Source organism: Capsicum annuum, chromosome 4, assembly GCF_002878395.1.
Source record: "Capsicum annuum cultivar UCD-10X-F1 chromosome 4, UCD10Xv1.1, whole genome shotgun sequence".
Classification (NCBI taxonomy): Eukaryota; Viridiplantae; Streptophyta; class Magnoliopsida; order Solanales; family Solanaceae; genus Capsicum; species Capsicum annuum.
Window position 1 is genome coordinate 216,628,112 of NC_061114.1, and position 20,931 is coordinate 216,649,042.

General features: G+C 34.1%; 1 protein-coding gene across 1 annotated transcript; it reads right to left on the reverse strand.

Moving 5' to 3' along the window:
• Positions 1-13,555: 13,555 nt before the first annotated feature.
• On the reverse strand, positions 13,556-15,117 carry LOC107868659 (SKP1-like protein 20). The gene is made up of 2 exons (XM_016715332.1): positions 15,013-15,117; positions 13,556-13,729 (listed from the first exon to the last, which is right to left on the reverse strand). The coding sequence occupies exons 1-2, from the start codon at positions 15,115-15,117 to the stop codon at positions 13,556-13,558; spliced, it is 279 nt and encodes a 92-aa protein (XP_016570818.1).
• Between the last annotated feature and the right edge of the window lie 5,814 nt (positions 15,118-20,931).

Here is a 20,931-nt window from a genome sequence, read left to right on the forward strand (position 1 = left end):
CCACCACAATTAATGTTATTAGAACATCATCAATTCTATGGCCTTTTAAGGCCTCTATAGAAAGCAAAAACAGACAACGCAATAATTAAAACCAAAAATCTACTGCTACGACCATTAAAACACGGCAACAAAGAAAGAATCGAGCACTGGCCAGTTTTTGGGCAGCAAAATGGGACGCGAGTTGATGATAGGATTCCGACCACCAGAAAATATTCTCGTCAACTCGGAGTCTCTTTCCTAGCCGACAAATTCTGTAAAAATCAACAGAATTTCTACTGAAAGATTGAACTTCTTAGAACTTTTCTTTCTTTTTCTTTCTTCCTCCTCTCTCTTTTTTGTCTTTTCTCTCAAATTTCCCAACCCAAATTTTTTGATGCCCGAATTTCTAATCTAAAAGGGAAGTAAAGAGAAAAATTCCACCCTGAAACAGTGACCCAAGGGGTCCTTATATAGAAGACGAATTGGGGGTAAATCGGAGATTTTTGAAATAAGATATTTTGAGATTTAAAATTCAAATCCTCCTTTGGCCTAGGGTTTCATCAACAAGGGTACCCATTTGGATTATCTTCAATAGATTTTGAAAGAAATCCAATAGAAAATAGGGTAAATAAAACCATCTCACTCAAACCAATCAAAATCATCCCAATATTTACCAACCTTGTACCGTTATCTCGAGATTCGTAGATTTGAATGTTGGACTAGCTAACTAAGAAATATTCTAGAATATTCTTGTCCTTTCTTCGCATAAAATCTGTGTGGGATGCACGTGATTCACGCGAGCATCAGATTGAGGTCGGGTTAAAGCTGGTCAGGCTTAAAATTGGGTCAGAGATGTTGTTCGCATGGTGACGGGTTTGGATTGGGTATTTGGGTGGCTGAGATCGTCATTGTTGGGTGAAAACATTGATGTTGAAAGGTATCAATATGGAAATTGTTGGTGTTATTGATGTTTTAGCTGTTGAACTGTTGATGATGTTGTGCATATGGTCGGTGTTGATTGAACGTTGTTGTTTTCTGCTATTGAAGAAGAAAGGGGGAAATGGGTCGGGTCAGAAACTGGGTTGACGTTGGAGTAGGCCTGGGTAGTTATTAATTTGTTGTTGGGATGGTGAATGGGTAAAAGGGAGTGGGAAGGATGGGAATTGTTAAGAATTTGGGGGTTATTTAAAATATAATCCCCAATTAAGAATTTAGGATTTGGCCAAAATTAATTAGTATTTTGATCCAATTGAAAGTTAGATTGGTTCATTGCATTGCAAATATGACCAATTAATTTCAATTAGGATCAAATTTAATAATTTGACTAAATTGAATCAAAATTTAATATGAATTAATACCTTGTTTAATCCCGGACTTTTTTATTTAATAAAAATCAAATACATATTTTTTTCAAACAAATTACTTTCAAGAACAAATTATATTTGAATCAAGATTTGCCCTTTTGAAATAATTCTAAAGCTCAATTCAAATAAAAAGTCCAATTTTGATAAGAATATTCATTCAAGTAAAAAATTTATGCGATCTCACAAATGTGAATATGAAATCAACCCAAATAAATATTTTAGAGAGTATTTATCCGAATAAAATAAATATTTTTCTTTATATTAAAAATTGAAGAAATCCCAGGATTAAATTTAGTTACGGAGGGCAAAAATTAGGTGTCAAAAACTGCCCCCTTCCTTTGGGTAGGGTGGATGCAAGTAACCCTGGGCAAATGGAGGTTGACGTTCCTAATTTTTGTCCGACCACCAATTCGAATCCGAAAGAGGTTAATCATCGCACGAGTTTCATGGAGTTATGGTCAGACCTCGGTATCAAGTTTCCTACATATCTCAGGCTTCATGAGAATTCAGGACATTTGTAGTACATAAATCTTAATTTCAAGTATGATTTTCAAGAAAATTCACCAACTATCACGGTTTTAGAGTTTTTGGTTAAACCGAGAAGCTAGGGAATAAAGGGATTAGGGAGGAAGTTGGAATGCAGTCGAGTTTTCTACATAGATCCCAGCCTACATATCCCCAAGATTTTGGGGAATCATACTGCTTGTAGTTCGACTCGATCGGTAGAAAAGATAGTCTTTTTTTTAGACGATCTTTGGCTCAGGATGAGTGACAAGTTGATCGATTTTCAAAAAAAAGGTTTGTAACCTCTTAACCATGAATGTGGAGCTCTTCACATCCATAGGTAAGAATTTACCTAGGCGTAATTTCCAAAACTCTAGGAGTCCTATCACTCGAATTTGGAAGAAAGAGAAGGTTACCCTTGGCATGAGTTAAGAAATATCCCAGAGTTGAAGTTGAGACTTAGAACATTCCAAAATACCCACATGCCTTCTAACAAGGTTGTGGTTGGATAGTGGTGGCAATCATCCTTTAGCTCGCGTCCAAAGAGTTTGACGTCCCTCTTTAGACTATGTCCCATTTTGCTGATAAGAAAGAGTTCCACGTTGTGCTGCATCCTTTTTGGAGTCGTCCGCACCTGTGGGTTTGATTTGACATTTTCATCCTCTCAGATGCTCTTGACAATATCTCAAACAAAATAGTTAGTGCTAACATAATTCACGAAAGAGGTAGGTATTCTTTTACAATATCTCCACGTGAGTTGTGGCCTAAAAAGTGGAGTTATCTCTTCATGCATCTATTTGGAATGAAATAAATGGCAACAAAAAACACAACAAACCTCTTGGTTGTTATATAATTATGACATTTTTTGATTGAATATGTCTTCAAAGTGGGGTGGCCCTTTTGGACACCGACGATACTTTATGCAGAACGGTCCCTACAACCATGTAATCTTGTGCTGGTGTAGCAACCCTTTTGGTTACCTATATCACTTGTTGTATGTGGAATGATAACCTCTCCGGTTATAGCCAATGATCGATTTATAAATTTCCTTTAAATTGTCAATCTTTGGATGATCTTGCACATTATTTGATGTTGGATACGAGGTGACTTATAGATATCCTTTGAATTGCTAGTTTTTAGGTAATCCTGCACATTATCTAACCTTGGATAAGAGATGGCTTATAGGTATCCCTCCAATCGCTAGCTTTCAGGTGTCCCTGCACATCATCCGACCTTTGATACAATATAACTTATGGATATCTCTCAAATTGTTAGTCCTTAGGTAATCCTACACATAATCGATCTTGGATATGAAGCGGCTTATAGAGAACCCTTGGACGTATCGATTTGATAATCTCGCATATTCTCTGGTAAGGATTTAGTTGCGACTTATGGATAACCTTCAGACTATCGATTTTTGGGCAATCTTGTACACTATTCGGTTAGGATGTTGTTGTGGCTTACGGATGACCTACACGCTATCAATTCATAAGTGATCTTGCACACTATCCTATTTTAAATAATATGACTTATAGATGACCCTCAAATTATCAATTTCTAGGAAATCTCATATATCATCCATCTTTAGACACTAACTTGAAGGCGTCCCTTCAAATCGTGTGCTCTTGATACCTTTAGATGCTTATTCATAAAAAGATAAGATATCGTTGATGCCAGCATTTATGTCTCGTATCTCACCAGATATTAAATACAGATGATATCCTCGATGCTAACATTTCTGTCTAGCGCATCAACAGATATTGAATGATCATGATATCCTCGATGCCAACATTTCTATCTAGCGTGTCAACAGATATTGAATGATGATGATATCCTTAACGCCAGTATTTCTGTCTAGCGCGTCAACAGATATTGAATGATGATGATATCCTCGATGCCAGCATTTCTGTCTAGCATGTAAACAGATATTAAATATTGATGATATCCTCGATGTTAGCATTTATGTCTTGCATGTCAATAGATATTAAATGATGATGATATCCTCGATGTCAGCGTTTCTGTCTAGCACATCAACAGATATTGAATAACCTTCTTGGGCGATGGTATGAGATCGCCCTCTTGGCCATGATATGCAATGGCCTTCTTGGAAATGATATCTAATGGCCCTCTTGGCAATGATATGCAATGGCCCTCTTGGCAATGATATGAAATGGCCTTCTCGGCAATGATATGCAATGGCCCTCTCGTCAATGATATGCAATGGCCCTCTCGGCAATGATATGCAATGGCCCTCTTGGCAATGATATGCAATGGCCCTTTTGGCGATGATATGAATGGCCCTCTTGGCAATGATATGTAATCAGCTTCACCTGAATTCATTTGTCTACATCTTGCTTTCTATATATACCTGTACTCAAGCTAGACGATTAGTAGACATAATATCGCTCTCGCTGGCGACCAGGATCAAGCTTTATGATAGTTTAACAACAAATACTGAGCATCATAATTTGAATGGCTTATTCTGCTATCAATCTTTTCTTTTCGAATAAATAATTAGATAACAAATCCTTCGACTGCAAATAAATGGGGCAAATACCCTTGTTTGGGGATTACTCAAATACCATTGTGCTTAAGCCAAATTTTGAGGATGACTTTCTGCTCTTCCTCCTATTGAGTGATCCTTTGATTGTTGTATTTATTATGTCAACTCCCTTGAATGTACCTACGCTCACGGTAAATATTTAGTAGACACGAAGTCGCTTTTGCTAGCGACTATTTTTTTAGAAAGATTCTAAGTACAATGTTCGTAAAGAAAGAAAAAAAAACGTCTTTGTTTGTCTTCCATGATCTCAAGAAATGAGATGGAAAATTCAAATGGTCCTAGATAAATGGGTATTAAAACCACTTTGGGCCACCCCCAAATACTGTTCTTAAGCATTATATGTTCTGGCATGACTCCCAATTTGCTTGGGGGGTTTTGAAAGATACTCTCATTTTTGTGTATTGATCCCTGCATCCACAGAAAAATGATCAGTTTGAGTGAAACTACTCCATATTGACCTTCTTCAATTCTCTGTTTTCTCCACGCCATCTTTTGGGTACTCCACCATGTTGGTACCTCCACCCCAGCTCCCTGCCCCTAATTGATGTCTAGGCAATCACTAAGTAAAAAATTTAAATAGATTTTTGAAAGTAGTCTTAATTTTTTGAAAATAGTTTCGAAAATTCCTATAAGACTTTAGAAAATCTCTACCAGTCATGCCATGGCTAGATCAACGACTAACTTTCTTGATTCTGACAATGTTCGACGTTTGATGGAGGATCGCTAGGGATTCAGTATTGTCGAGGCTCTCTACTAGAAGTTTTATCAAAGACGGAGATTCAATCTTCCCAAAATTTATCACAGGTGGTGATTCTCAAATCTCAACTTCGACCTCAAATGCTGGGGAATTCGAAATATATTTCAGTATTTGGTGGAAATTTTGAGGCCTTCCTCAAAATTTCTACCCCGATTTAAAGTAGCCTGAGATGATATCATCTCGAGTGGATCTGAAGTCTTTGCTGATCTCCATTCTTTTTGTTGGATGTTGATCTTCTCTTGTGAATTTTCGAGATTCCTTCTCAAAAATTCTACCCCAGTTTCCATTTCCTAGGATTATATGATCAAGCCGTTGGGGCACCTACGTATCCCGTTGAAGTAGGAATCAGGTCAAACGTAGTTCAAGACTACGCTAGGGATATACAAAAAAATCTAATGGGTTGACCAAAGCCGACATAGACCGCCTACGTATCTCATTCTTGAGAATTCAGGTCATCACGTAGTTCATACATAAAAGGAAAGGATAAATTTTCCTAAAGGGTTGACCGAAGCCGACATAGGTCGCCTACGTATCTCATTCTTGAGAATTCAGGTCAAACGTAGTTCGTACATAAAGGGAAAGGGTTCTAGGCAATTACACATCATGAAATTGATATTATTATAAAGGTGATTACAAATAAACAAAGAAACAAAATATCTTTACCGCATCAGAATTGATTGGTTTGGTCCACTCTTGACCATCCATCTCAGGTAGGATTAGGGATCCTCCAGTTTGGGCTTCTTTTGATTTTCACATTCCTCTATATCTACTACTAACTGCTCCTCATCATCTTTTCTGTTCATCATTATTTCCTTCGCCTTGTTCATCTAACCCTTGACATGTCATGACATTGGAAGGTTTTTAAATTATTTCTACCATTATAGATAATCATATTTAAAAAATAACTTCTTAAATAAAAGGATGCCTTTTGAAAAATAAATAAAAACTATGGCTTATGACCCACACAAATGTAGGCCCATGCCTTTTTGAAAGTTGTAAAACACGAGACAAAAATTTGAGACATAAAAGGGTGGATCATGGGGCCTCCTCCGGATCATCAATAATTTTAAACTATTAGTAATTTCCCTTTCATCTACTGCGACGGGCGACGAATTAGGAGCGGAGTGGAAGTCCAATTTTGTAAAGCCTCTCCTAGTGCAACCTTCTTTACCCTACTGGGCTTTGAAAAATCTTATGGTATAGTATTTCATCCCTCAAACAGATTTCCTATCTCATCCCAAAGACCATCATCATTTGATAGCTCATGTATGGGAAATGATTGGTGCAGGAGTGGCGATGGTTTAGATGGAATCTCCTTTGAATTATCTTCGATCTTATCTTCTTTTCTCTGCTGGTACACTATTCTATGCTTAAATGCTTTTTCTGGGACCATAACAGGCTCAATAATTCCTTCCAAATCCTTAATTAAGGCGGCCACAACTTTCTTTATCTTCTCAATCTCTTCTGTTCTTTTGAGTCCTTCTGAATTTACCTTAGTGATGACCTTGCTAGATGCCCATTCACCCTCTATTTCAATCATGTTAACTATAGGTCCCCCGTGGTTAGGAAATGGATTAATGTTAACATTTGGTGTCGGCGACTGAAGTGTGATAACCTTCTAATCGATTAAATCTTGGATCTTATGTTTCAAGTTAATACAATCCTCGGTACTGTGACCCGCTGCTCTTGAATGATAGGCACAATTTTGATTGGGATGATAAAACTGGGAGTTGGGATTGATAGGCTTTGGCTGGATCGATTACAAATAACCAGCTTTCATCAATCTTTCGAAGAGCTGGGTATGACTTTCAGCTAATGGCGTGAAATTTCGAGGAGGTTTATTTTCGAAGTTCGGGCGTGGAGGGTTATAATGGTTCTGATTTACAGGAGGAGGTACATGATGATAATTTGGAAATGTTTGGACGTTTATTTGGTTATTTGGAAAAGTAGCTTGAGTATGAGGCTGATAATTTGGCTGTGGAACTTGGCACTGGGGTAAAATATGTGGAATTGGAGCTTGACATTGGGGTTGAGCGTAGAATACAGGCTGAAAACTTGATGATGATGATGAGGAAAGAATATTCCTAGGCTTGAATTTCCTCTTTAACTTATCAACAGAATTAGTAGAGACTGCAGTCGCATCCTCTCTTTTCTTCTTTGGGAATGCAAAAGATTCAGATGATGTTGGGGTTTTGGCAATTTTTCCTGTTTGGATGCCTTCCTCTAATGATTCCCCAATCTTTACTAAATCTATAAAAGTTGCTCGAACTGCGGATACCATCCTGGTATAAAATTCTCCTTCCTATGCATGAGAGAAAATCGATACCATTTCTTCCTTAGACATGGGAGGTTGTACTTTAGCAGCCTCTTTTCTCCAACGAAAGGCATAGTCTCAAAAACACTCATTATTCTTCTGTTTGATCCAATCTAGTGAGTATCGGTCAGGGACTATCTCAATGTTAAATGCGAACCTGTCAAGGAAACCCTTGGCCAATGCTTTCCAACCAGCCCATCTTTTCAGTTCCTGAGACATGAACCACGCTAAGGCTTCTCTACTTAAACTTCAACTGAACAGACACATCAATAATGCCTCATTTTTCCCTACCCCCACCATTTGGTCATAATACCTTCTCAAATAGGCCATTGGATTTTTGGTGCCATCGAACACTTTAAATTTAGGGACCTTATACCCTTCTAGTAGATCTATTCCTGGGTGAACACATAAATCATCATACCCTAAACCATCGTGGTCCCTCACTCCATGAGATTCTTTGATCCTCATGATATCTTCATTCATAGCTATCAACTTCATTTCATCCTCGGTCCTTCACTCTTTCTTATTCTCCTCATAATAGTCCATCTCGGGATTAAGAAGGGGATTATAGATATCAGGGGATATAATGGCATGGAGAGTATTTGGAAGGGAGTCTTGATTTTGCAGATAAAATGAAGCGGGTTGGTAGGTGGGGCGGATGTTATGAAAATTAGAAAGATTTTGTGAAATTTGAGAGTGGTTTGGTGGAATCAGAGAAGAATTCTGCGGATTTGGAAATGAATTTGGTGGATTCAGGAATAGATTTGATGGATTTTGTGGGTTTGGGAGTGAATCTTATGGATTTGGGAATGAATTTTCTTGATTTGAAAATGTGTTCTGGGGATTAGGGAATGGATTCGGAGATGGGTTTTGTGGGGTTAGAGATGGATTTTATGGATGGTAGGCATCTGGGTTATTTTTGAGATTGGTGTTTTGGACAAATGGAGGAGTGGAGACGGACGATATGTTATTTGGCTGATTCCCGAGAATAGGTGTACTGAGGGGAGAAATTTAGAGTGGAGTCCCGTGTCCTCCTGGAGCGGGGGCATTGATAGTGATGGCCAGGTTAGCCAAATCTCGATTGCGATTTATTTCCTGCTGAAGTATTTCTAATTTTCTTGCGAGTTCTGAAATCATCTCACTTTGTTCCGCTATTACATTGTCCCTGATGGTCAATGTGTTTTCTTCATCCTTTCCAGTCATTATTGAATGATGGTTAGAGGATAGGATTTTATGCTCTTTTGACCGGGTGAAGTAGGGATGTTCTGCCAGCTTATATCAACACGGAGTAGTTTCTATTATCTGTAAAGTAAAACAACTCAAAGACAAATGTGTTAGTTTCCATATGTGATAAGTAATGCAAAATATTTGACAAGACATAACCACGTAGAGTTGTTTGAGTCATAGACAAATTCATCCATAGGAGCATAGCGGATAAACTTGCCTTTGATCCAAACAAACACACATAAGTACCTAAGACAATTATATTACACAAAACATTATAATAATGTGTATCCTAACTGGGGTGACCCTTTTTGAGCCAAGGGTTCAGACCTAACGATTTTGAAGAAAATATATGTTTCCTTAAAGTCAATCCATTGTCCCCCCCAACTTATATATAAACGAAAAGGGCATAAATGCCTACAAACGATAACAAAAGAGGGATACAATCTTTAGGGAAAAAGGGAAATAACATGAAAGAAGATAAGCTCCCACGCAGGGGATAGAAAATACTAATTCCTGAGTGCTTCTTCTATCAGCCTTCGCCTTCTTAGCTTCGTCCATTTTTTATATTGGTGATATCCGTTGATGTTCAAATTGTGCCTTAGATACAACCTCCCAATTCAAATAATTTCTTGCTTAACTTGCTTCAATTCTTCTCACGAAAGTAAGCAAATCAAGTTTTTTCCCGACCCCCAAAGGATAATGGATTGAATTAGACAGGCATACATTTTCTTCAACACCTAAATATGGTTTGTCTATAATTGACTCAGAGTCAATAGACGTAGGGAGGTTTTCTAATGGGTCCAATACCCCACTCGGGTATTGGGTCGTCCTAGGCTTATGCCTAAAATAGGGTTTTGGTTTCATTCTATCCTAGGTGTCTAGAGTGGGTTTGAACACTGGTTCTCAAGTGGACAACTTGAGTTTGAAAATACGAACAGCCATCAGACCACTCACATGCTAATAAGTCGTTTTTATTTCCAACACATTATTGTTATTGAACAATAGGGGCCGGGACATCCACGAAACCCCAAAATAGTTTAAATAATGCACGAATATGCCATGAGATGCGATACTAAAACTTTACAGAATCGAAATATATAAACACATAAACTGTTAATCAAAAGACGAAATCAAACATTTGGTTAGAACCTAGTTAAAGTTTCCCAGCAGAGTCGCCATTTCTGTTTTGCGGAAATTTTGAATTTTGAAAAAGAGTCGCCACTTAATTTTGAAAAGGAATTAAGAAACCTTTAGAGAGTTACTTAAAACGATTTAAAACAGGAAAATCATTTTAAGTTAGAGATTCTGAATAAGCGGTTCCTATTAATGTTTTAGAAAGGTGTTAGGCACCTAAAACGTCCGCTAACTTGCAGTTATCTGGACTGTTTGAAAATCATCTTTTGATTAACTTCGAAAAGATTAATTTTGTCGAAAAGTGATTGATTTTTTAGAAAGAAAGCGATTTTTGAAATATTTTGGTGTTTATACGAAACTAGTTTTTTAGCGACTTGACTAAGAATTTTACTAGGTTCGCAAAACACACGTAAAACAAGTAAGCAAAAAGGAAAAGGGGAAAGGGGAGAAGTAGTGATTTAGGCTTTCAATCCCAAACCGTCGATCCTGTTCTAACCTAGTTGGGTTTTCGACCCATTTTTACCTGTCCTAATTCTATATTTTTGAGCCTTTAGCTCGGGTTTTCACTTCAGCTGCACTAAATACAACTTTGGCTTCGAGGCCCAAAATACATGAAAAAAGAATGAATAGATAATAACAAAGACGACAATGAATGAATAAATGAAAGTAAAACTCTCGCGTCTCTTTGCCGCTTCAAAGACGGGACTTTAACCCGTTCTTCTTTTCGAATCTTTATATCCGTACGCCATGCAATTCATTTTAGTCATTCTTTGGGGTTCAACTCAGAGGAGAGTCCTCCTTGGCCCGTTCATGAAATGTAAAGAGAGAAGGAGTCCGTTTAGACTCCTAGACTCTGAAGAGGGTACATGCAAAGGAAAGAGAAAAAAACAAGGAAGGAGTTAATAAGTATTCCGAATTAGGGATTAACATGCTAAAGAAATTAATGACACAGTAAAAAATTCAAGAAATACAACAACAAGTGATATGTCTAATAATACCACGAACAAGATACTCCAAATAACACACTAAAAGACATAACCTTGTAGATTCAGATTAACCTTATAAAATAAATCCGCTTCTTTAAGTACCACCTAAATACCAAATACTAAAAAAGAAAGAAAGTATGGCCCCCATTACTATGCATTAGGCAGTGATTATAACCCCAAATGCATGTCTCACCTATTGCGGGAACATAATGAGAACAACAGGAAAGAACTTTCAGCAGTAGCTAAAGAATAACTATAGCATGTTCTCCTAGAAAACTACACCCAAGATATGGATTAAAATAATATTGTGAAGAAGTAATTTATCAAGGCCATTTCCCTTACAGAAGCATTAAAGTAAAAGAAATTTCATTTGCGCCAATATACGTTACGATTTATGATTCAAAATGAATGACATCATTTACATAATGAAAAGCTGCACATTAAAAACTTAGCAAGATGAACATGTTATCTATCAGATATCTTAAAAGAAATTGGGGAAAGATCCACAAAAACGAGTCAGACAGGTAGATTTAATCTCAATTCTAACCCCTTTGAGTCTTTTAAGACTGAAAAGGTGAATCGGTGAGAGCTTCCAAAAATTATAGTACCGATGTTTTAACCGATTCATGAAAGGATTCAAATCGTGTGAAGATGGATCAAAAAGATTTTAATCTTGATTCCAACCCCTTTCGGGTCTCTTTCGAAGCCAAAAGGATGAACTAGTGAAAACTTTCAGGAACAAGAACACTAATATTTGAACCAATCCACAAAAAACGTTTAACTCACGAGAAAGATTCAAATTGACCAACCTCGACCAAAGATAGATCAAAAAAAACAAGATTTTTGCACTGTTAAAGAAAGTTCTAAATACAACATCCCCCACTCTTACACTCTTAAAGAAATATGAAGCCATACCCTCAAATAAACAAAAGGGGCTCAAACAGTTGATCAACACAGTACTGTAACGTTATTAGAACATCATCAATTTTATGGAATTTTAAGGCCTTTACAGAAAGCAACAACATACAACGCAATAATCAAAACCAAAACTCTACTGCTACCACCATTAAAACACAGCAACAAAGAAAGAATCGAGCACTGACCGGTTTTTGGGCAGCAAAATGGGACGACGAGTTGATGATAGGATTCCGACCACCAGAAAATATTCTCGTCAACTCGAAGTCTCTTTCCTAGCCGACAAATTCTCTAAAAATCAACAGAATTTCTACTGAAAGATTGAACTTCTTAGGACTTTTCTTTCTTTTTCTTTCTTCCTCCTCTCTCTTTCTTGTCTTTTCTCTCAAATTTCCCAACCCGAATTTTTCAACGCTCGAATTTCCAATCCAAAAGAGAAGAAGAGAGAAAAATTCCCCCCTAAAATAGTGACCTAAGGGGGCCTTATATAGAAGACGAATTGGGGGTAAATCGGGGATTTTCAAAATAGGATATTTTGAGATTTGAAATTCAAATCCTCCTATGGCCTAGGGTTTCATCAACAAGGGTACCCATTTGAATTATCTTCAACAGATTTTGGAAGAAAGCCAATAGAAAATGGGGTAAATAGAACCATCTCGCTCAAACCAATCAAAATCATCCCAATATGTACCAACCTTGTACCGTTATCCCGAGATTCTCAGATTTGAACGTTGGACGAGCCAACTAAGCAATCTTCTAGAAGCTTCTCGTCCTTTCTTTGCATAAAATCTGCATGGGATGCGCGTGATGCATGTGAGCATCGGATTAAGGTCGGGTTGAAGCTGGTCGGGCTTAAAATCAGGTCGGAGACATTGTTCTCATGGTGACGGGTTTGGATCGGGTCGTTGGGTGGCTAAGATCGTCGTTGTTAAGTGAGAACATTGGTGTTAAAAGCTATCAATGTGAAAATTGTTGGTGTTATCGATGTTTTTGGTTGTTGAATTGTTGATGATGTTGTGCGTATGGTTGGTGTTGATTGAAAGCTGTTGTTTTCTGCTATTGAAGAAGAAAGGGGGAAATGGGCCGGGTCAAAAACTGGGTTGATGTTGGAGTAGGCCTGGGTATTATTAATTTGTTGTTGGGCTGGTGAATGGGTAAAAGGGAGTGGCACGGATGGGAATTGTTAAGAATTTGGGGGTTATTAAAACATAAACCCCAATTAAGAATTTAGGATTTGGCCAAAATTAATTAGTATTTTGATCCAATTAAAAATTAGATTGGTTCATTTCATTGCAAATATGACCAATTAATTTCAATTAGGATCAAATTTAATAATTTGACTAAATTGAATCAAAATTCGATATAAATTAATACCTTGTTTAATCCCGGACTTTTTTATTTAATAAAAATCAAATACATATTTTTTTCAAATAAATTACTTTCAAGAACAAATTATATTTGAATCAAGATTTACCCTTTTGAATTAATTCCCAAGCTCAATTCAAATAAAAAGTCCAATTTTGATAAGAATATTCATTTAAGTAAAAAATTTGTGTGATCTCACATATGTGAATACGAAATCAACCCAAATAAATATTTTAGAGCGTATTTATTCGGATGAAATAAATTATTTTTTTTATTAAAAATTGAAGAAATCTCAGGATTAAATTTAATTGCGGAGGGCAAAAATTAGGTGTCAACAGTGACGCAAAAGTTAAGAACAACGAAATTTGGTTCCAAAAGCAAACATCCATTGAAAACATATGTACTATTAATAGAAAGTGTTTATAGCATCAGAATATGAGCACTTCTTTACTCAAAGGCCCAAGCAATCTCCCTCCTGACCTCCTCCTCCTCTTCAGGTGTGAAGTTATTCTTGATATTGAAGGTCTTGCGAATCTCCTTTGGAGTCTTTCCTTTGATCATGTTAGCCGCAATCTGACAGGTGAGATCTAGCAGGCTCTTGATGTTCAAATAGTTGGCAGCCTAAAAAGTTGTAAGAACAACATCCATTAGAAATCTAAAACAATTTACAAAATAAAAAAAATCCAACATTTAAAGGTTTTAACTTTACTAACATGTTATATTAGCATCAGTGATACAAGAACCATATATTAAATTAAATTACTTGTTAAAAGATCTAGCCTAACAATAAAAATATCAAACGAGACTCTTTAAAGTTAAAGCCTTCCTAATAGGAATAATTATGAAGGCTTTAAAGTTAAAGACTTCCTAATATGAATAATTAACGAAAATCTTTTTACAATTAGCCAAGCAGATAACATCAATCACCCAAGATAACAAACAACACATACAACAAATGCAAATGTTGTAAATACAATGCATAAAAACTGCAACAGTGGATGGAACCTAAACAGTACACAAAAGCATTAAAAATCAACTCAACACAGTTACACGAACAAGTGAACCCAAAATAGAAAATCAGGCAAATAAGGCGAACACATTATACACACGAACAATAAGAGCAAACAGGGGCAAATATTATAAAACCTACCAATGAGCCCTGAACAGAAAATCAGGCAAAGTAAACTACCTATCAATCGAATTAGTACCAATTAAAGCTAGAAAATTCAACAACACACAAACAATTAAAGCAAGAGAAACATAAACCATAACCATCACATAAAGGTATAACAGTCCGTGAACAATAAACAGATTTATAATCCAATAATCAAATAAGTACAATAAAAGTATGAAAATCAACTTAATTTAGACAATTTATACGAAAAATAAAATCAGACTCTAATTACACAAAAGTAACACATGTATGATGTTAGCTTATACATTCAAAATATTAAATCAGACCCTGATTATACAATAGTTAGACATGTATGAGTGTAACTTATACATTCAATAATTAAACTGCAGTAATGTGTAATGCCATGATACACATTTACTACTTAAAATGTATAATCTATAAGTTTGTTAGAATGTATAATGTCACCTTATACAATATTAGGACTTTATGACTATTTGGATGTTCAGAACTGTCAATGTATAACATATTGAAATATATTTCAGAATATCGATATTATACATTATTTGGGTAAAAATAACTAATGTATAATGTCTTATACTTTACAATCTAAACATCGAGAATGTATGATGTCTTATGTACCAATATGTTTGTAATGTAACCTTATACAAAATACTAATATTATACATTAGTGTTCCAAAAAATTAATATGTTCCAATATATTATACATTAATGCTCCAAAGTAAGTAAAATATACATGTATAATCAATACCTTCAGAAGACGTGGTCGACCAGAATCGTCAAACTTCTTCTTACTGGCCGCTATTGAATTTGACTTCTTCAATCTGGAACTGGCCGCTTCCTTCAATTTCTTCATTGTTGTCGGATCGTTTCGATGCTTTGAACGATTCTCTGCAAAATTGGGTTCTTCAAAATCAAATGTACCAGGAATAAACCCAATGGGGATATCCTGTTTTTTAAATCTAACTGACTAAGTCCTAAAATAAAGTTAGGACAAGAATCCATTACTAATTTTTACAGTAATTTGATTAACCTAAATCAACTTCAAACCAAGAAAATAAAAAATCAAACTTGTATCATATGAAGAAAACCAAAAAAATCTAACTATGAAACTTGAAAATACTTGCAAAATAAGGTAAATTCATATAAATGAACATGCATCCATAAAATATACGGAAAAATTAAAAAGTAGGTAAAGTTGAAAAAAAAAAAAGAAAAATCTACAACCCAAGAATCGAACTTGTATTATATGAAGAAAATAGAAAAAATCAAACTACGAAATTTGAAAATACTTGCAAAATAAGGTAAAACGAACATGCATCCACAAAATATACGGACAAATTCAAAAATTGGTAAAGTTGAAAAAAAATCATATAAATCATCAAAACTTACAAATTCGTAACCCCCAGATACAGTTAACTTGAATTTTCCAATGAAAAAAGGGATTCAAATATGGAGGATATATCGGGTATGTAGTGGGAGAATATGGAAGAGTAGAATACGGAAGAGAAAATCCTGTTGTAAGATGTATAATGTTTAAGAGAGAGAAAGTTGAAAAGAAAAGGATTTATGTAAATAGTTTGGGATATGTGTAAATACTTTACCAAATTGGTATATAATGTAATAAGGTAACTTTAGTTAGTGTATACATGTAAATTTTAGTTAAAAATTTACTTAAAGTTACACCGTAAGTTACTAATATTACTTAAAATCTCAACTCCCAAAACTAATTACAAAAAAAAAATTCTCACACTTTTTCTCTCCAACTATCAGTTACATAACTCACCTCCCCATTTTAATGTCTAATGCTCCTCAAACAATGCCTAAAATCAAGGACATTATCAAATGGTTTTACAAATTTGAACTACAATATTCTTCATCAATTCCTTTCAAGTCTTTTTCTATTAACTCTATTAAAAAAACACAATTCTTCTTCAATTTCTGTTAACTCTATTAAAAAACACAATTCTCCAAATTTACAACAGAGTGGTCATCTGTTGGAAGAACTAAAAACCTGGATTGAGTTGTTCCAACAGATGACCCATCTATTGCAATAGATGGACCATCTGTTGGAAGCACTCAATACAGTTCTTGCTACTGGATGGGTTACCCTTTGAGCCTCCGTAGTTTTGTACACTACTTCATCTTTATGATGGAAACTGAAGATACAACACTGTTTGATTTCTATCACTGATGAGGTAGGAAGAATAAGGTGCTTGCAGATGGACCCACTTCATACGTAGGAAATACTTCTGATCAGGTTATCGTGACAACACACATAAAGTACAATGATTTTGTGAATGTTGTTTTTTATCGATTGGGCATTGATCCTTCAAATAAAATCCTGTATTTTGTTAAGTTTGATAGGTCTGAACTGATAAGGCTAAGAAACCAAAAAGGTAGTGTCGATACCCTATTACAATTTAATGATGATTTTGCTCATGTATGTGTCAAGTTTGGAGATGAAGACTATCTCATCTCAGACTTTATTAAAGAAGAACACAAGGTAGAAATGAAATTGTAGGGAATCTGGCCAATGAAATTGACATGAAAAATAAAAATCTGAATGATCTGCAAAAATGAAAGTGTATTCAAAAATAAAAATTTGTCACTCATTGTTGAAAAATAAAAATGATAAAGTGGACTGGAATTGTGCACTTTACCAGATAACTGTGACTAGTAAGTGTAGTTTGAATGATCACTGCCAAGGAAATAAACACAAGTCCAAGGAAACTGCTTTGCGAGCACCGAGGGATGGGAAGAACTACAACTAAGAATGAAACTTGCAACGGAACTACTAAATTTAAAATAAGGGATCAAGCCAAGGTGCAATTTCTAAAGTTAAACTTGCATCCCATACCTTCTGTTTGTGGTACTGATCAGGCCAATATCAGTGGAATAAATTAAAATAGTAGGAAGTCTTGATTTAATTTGTCCCAACAAATGACCCATGTGTTGCAACAGATAGTTCATTTGTTGGGACAAATTAAAATAGTAGGAAGACCTGTTTGATTTTCACAAACAAATAAGACATTTCTTGCAACAGATAATGCATCTAATACAATAGGTTAGTCATCTGTTGCAATAGATGTCTATATCTATTTGATAATTTCAATAGATGTGTAATCTATTTAAAAAGATATGTAGTCTATTTGTTTATTGGAATAGATAATAAATATTCACCTTTTTCAACTCATGTTGCTCTTCTGTAGCCCTTATACATTGCTTAAAAGTGCAAGACTGGGGAGTTGTAAGTTTGCATTTTTTTTATGCTTGAAAATACATTAGAAATTTCTCTTTTTCTCCTCTTAACTTTATCCTCTAATGGAGTGTATGGATCTGAAATCCTCTTTGATGGAATGACACCGTTCTTAGATGTCAATTTCTTTACAAAAGTAGTTAATGCATAAATAGCATTAATTACTTCATCTTATTTTGTCGTGCAGTTTTGACATTTACATGCACAACATAAGCTCGGAGGGGCAGGATCTCCAAAAAATTGACTACTCGTTCCCTATGAGAAATCTATAGTATTCCAATTTAAAGAAGGGGTATGTCGACCACCAAAATCAGTAAAATCAGTATGATCATAATCATACTAATTTGTTATTTCAAAAACTGGAAGAGGAGTATCATTAGCCCCAACAGCAGCACCATTATCACTACCATCAACAACAACTTCATCACCACTATCACCATACAACAAGCCCACTCTCCCAGAGTGTTTTTCTTGTAATGGTTGTTGCTTTAATCAATTCCTTTTTATTCTATCAATTACCTTAGGATCCGATAAAGTTTTCGTAGATTGTAAAGTAAGAACAAATGACATCTTCAACTCTCGATTGATCAGAACAAGCCACGAATGCACAATCTAAAATAAATCAATGCATATATTAGAATGATGATTAACTCATTTAAATAAAATATTAATTTAAATAAAAACTTAATTAGAATTAGACTTACTGCTTCCTCTGGGGGATTGAAAAGATCGAGAAATTTTGTTTTTTTATCACTTTTGGCCGACAATCATCTCAGGATTCTTGGACATGAAATTTCTTCTTGGTAGTTCACTTGTTACCTGAGATAAGGAATGACTTCAAATATAAAAGCCTATAAAATTATGCCAATAAATCAAAAGCGTTATTCAATAAAAAATAAATGAATCATAATAAAAAAAATATTTACATTGAAAGTCTATGGAAAGTCATATAAGTTGACTGTCTTTGACATTAACAGAATAAACAAATATTTGACAATCATTTTGAAGCTTTCAAAATCCCAAGGATAGCTATTAAATGCCTCAAGATCCTCGGAGAACTTTATTAAATCAAGTGGTATGTTGTTGTTAACGTCTCTCGCCCAAAGAATATTATGCATAAACCAAATCAAACACAATGATTGTTTGTGCTTCTTTGGAAGTCTTTTACCTTTCAAATCTTCTATTAAATTTATATTTTTGAAGTTTGGACCAACAACGAACAACAAGTCATCACCATCACTTGACTTGCCTTTTTCTTTTGATATGCGGGATGCTTTTTTGGGTTAGAATAGATATAGGTTCAAAAGGAGGATAATATTTTACTTCAGTAACTATGACAAACTCCTTCCAACCAAAATCAATTGGAATGCAACAATAATTTATCCATACTTCATCTATATTATCTTTATTTTCATACATAAACCTACGGTTGAGAAGACCATACACCATGGTTATTTGAAAATGAGCATTGTTGTTCTCAGGCAAATCAAGATATTGTCCAAAGAAACTGTCCCTAAAATAGGCATTTCATTATTGATCTCGGAGTCACCCCCTACAAATGGTATCAAAGTCTATGCTGTTTAGTATATATTTGGATTTATTTGATTAATTTATTAATTATGATAAAATTAAATTTAGATATCCACCAAAATATTATAAAAATTAATTAGATGAATAACGTACAAAAACCACAACAATATAAAGAATTAAAACAAATAATATCTAAAAAACGTAAAGAATTACAAATAAGGATAGAAAGACTACAGTATAACATAATTGTCGGAGTTAGTAAAAATTCAATAAATGAACAAAAAGAAGAAATATCAAATTTAGAATCAACAATAGATAGTCTAGAATATATATATCAACATAACCTATATACATTTAAATAAAATGAATAAAGAAGAATTCATAACATACAAAAAAACATATGAAAATCACGAAGGATCAAAAATAAAAATAGTATTCTCTAATTTAGGAAGAAGATATAAGAAAATAGGTGAACAATTATATTTAATGTTAGAAAAAGAAGAATTGAAATTTGAAGATAAGTTGGCAGCCATGGTAAGAATTGAAAGAGAAAACGAAGAGATGGACAGAAAAAAGAAAATAGATAAAATAAAATAACAAACCACTGAAGAAATATGAAAAATAGAAGAAACTAAAAATAGTAGGATTGTTGAAATAGAAAAAGAACTACAAATGCTAAAAGATTTGTATGAAAAAAGACAGAAATAAAAAGAAGAAAAAGATAAAGAACCAGAAACCAATGAATAAGAAATAAATGCAATAGATGCTGAAGAAACAGATAATTATGATTCGGAAGATAGTGAAACATATACAGAAATTCTAGAAAACATAGGAAAACTAGAAATTAATGAAAAACAAGAAATAATTAATGAAGAAAATCTATAACTAATAAGTACAGAAGTAAATACTCTAGATAAAAATATAATACCTAGTACATCAGAAATAAGAAAACCAACATATAATTACAAAAGTAAGTTTAAAGGATATAATCCAAAGGAAAAATATAATAAATGGACACCAAAACAAATAATTAATTACAATTTTTTAGATTTAGACTGTGTAATAGAAACAAATAAAACAATACAACTATGGGTAGGATAATGTCAAAACAATTATTAGATAATAATAACGATACAACAAACACACCAGAATATATAGAAAAGACATTAATAGGAACAGTAAAATTATGATTTTTAAACCTAGCCGAAGCAAGTAAAAAAGTACTAAAATCTGATAATAAAACAGAAGGAACATCAACACCTACTAAAATACTACCAACAGAAATATTTAAAAAATATGAAATAGCTATAAGAGATGAATTTAGTAGTGTAACAACAGAAGAAGAAGAGCAAAATAAAGAAAAAGATATAAATAGAAATTTAATGTTAAAACTAGCAATATGTAATATGTGTTATATAGATGAGTATACGTACGCATTTAAAGAATATTATTATAAAGGAACATATAATATAGAAGAAAGTAAAGAAATAAGAAGATTATATTTTAGTAAATTACCTGAACCATTTAGTTCCAAAATAATAAAGAGTTGTGATGAAGCAAAAATAGTAGATACCCTAGGAGCAATAATAAAATTTTTACAACAATGGTATAGAATTCTATGTGAAAAATATAGAGAAGAAATAAAAATGATAAAAAAAAACATTAATAAAAAATTTAGCATGTTGCAAAGATAAAATAGCACCTCAATTTGAATGTCAAGAAAGATATTATAAGAAAAGAAAAAGACATAAGAAATATAAGAAATACAAAAAATCAAAATATAAGTATAAGAAACCAAGAAAAATATATTATGTAAAGAATTATAAACATAAAAGACCATATCGGAAAAAGAATCTATAAAAGAATGTACTTGTTATAATT

Bases quoted from the DNA above. Each gene is read 5' to 3' on its own strand.
- LOC107868659 (XM_016715332.1), bottom strand. From the start codon at position 15,117: ATGAAGAAATTGAAGGAAGCGGCCAGTTCCAGATTGAAGAAGTCAAAT. The intron at 13,730-15,012 runs GTATTGATTATA...ACAACTTTTTAG, and splicing joins GTCGACCACGTCTTCTGAAG to GCTGCCAACTATTTGAACAT.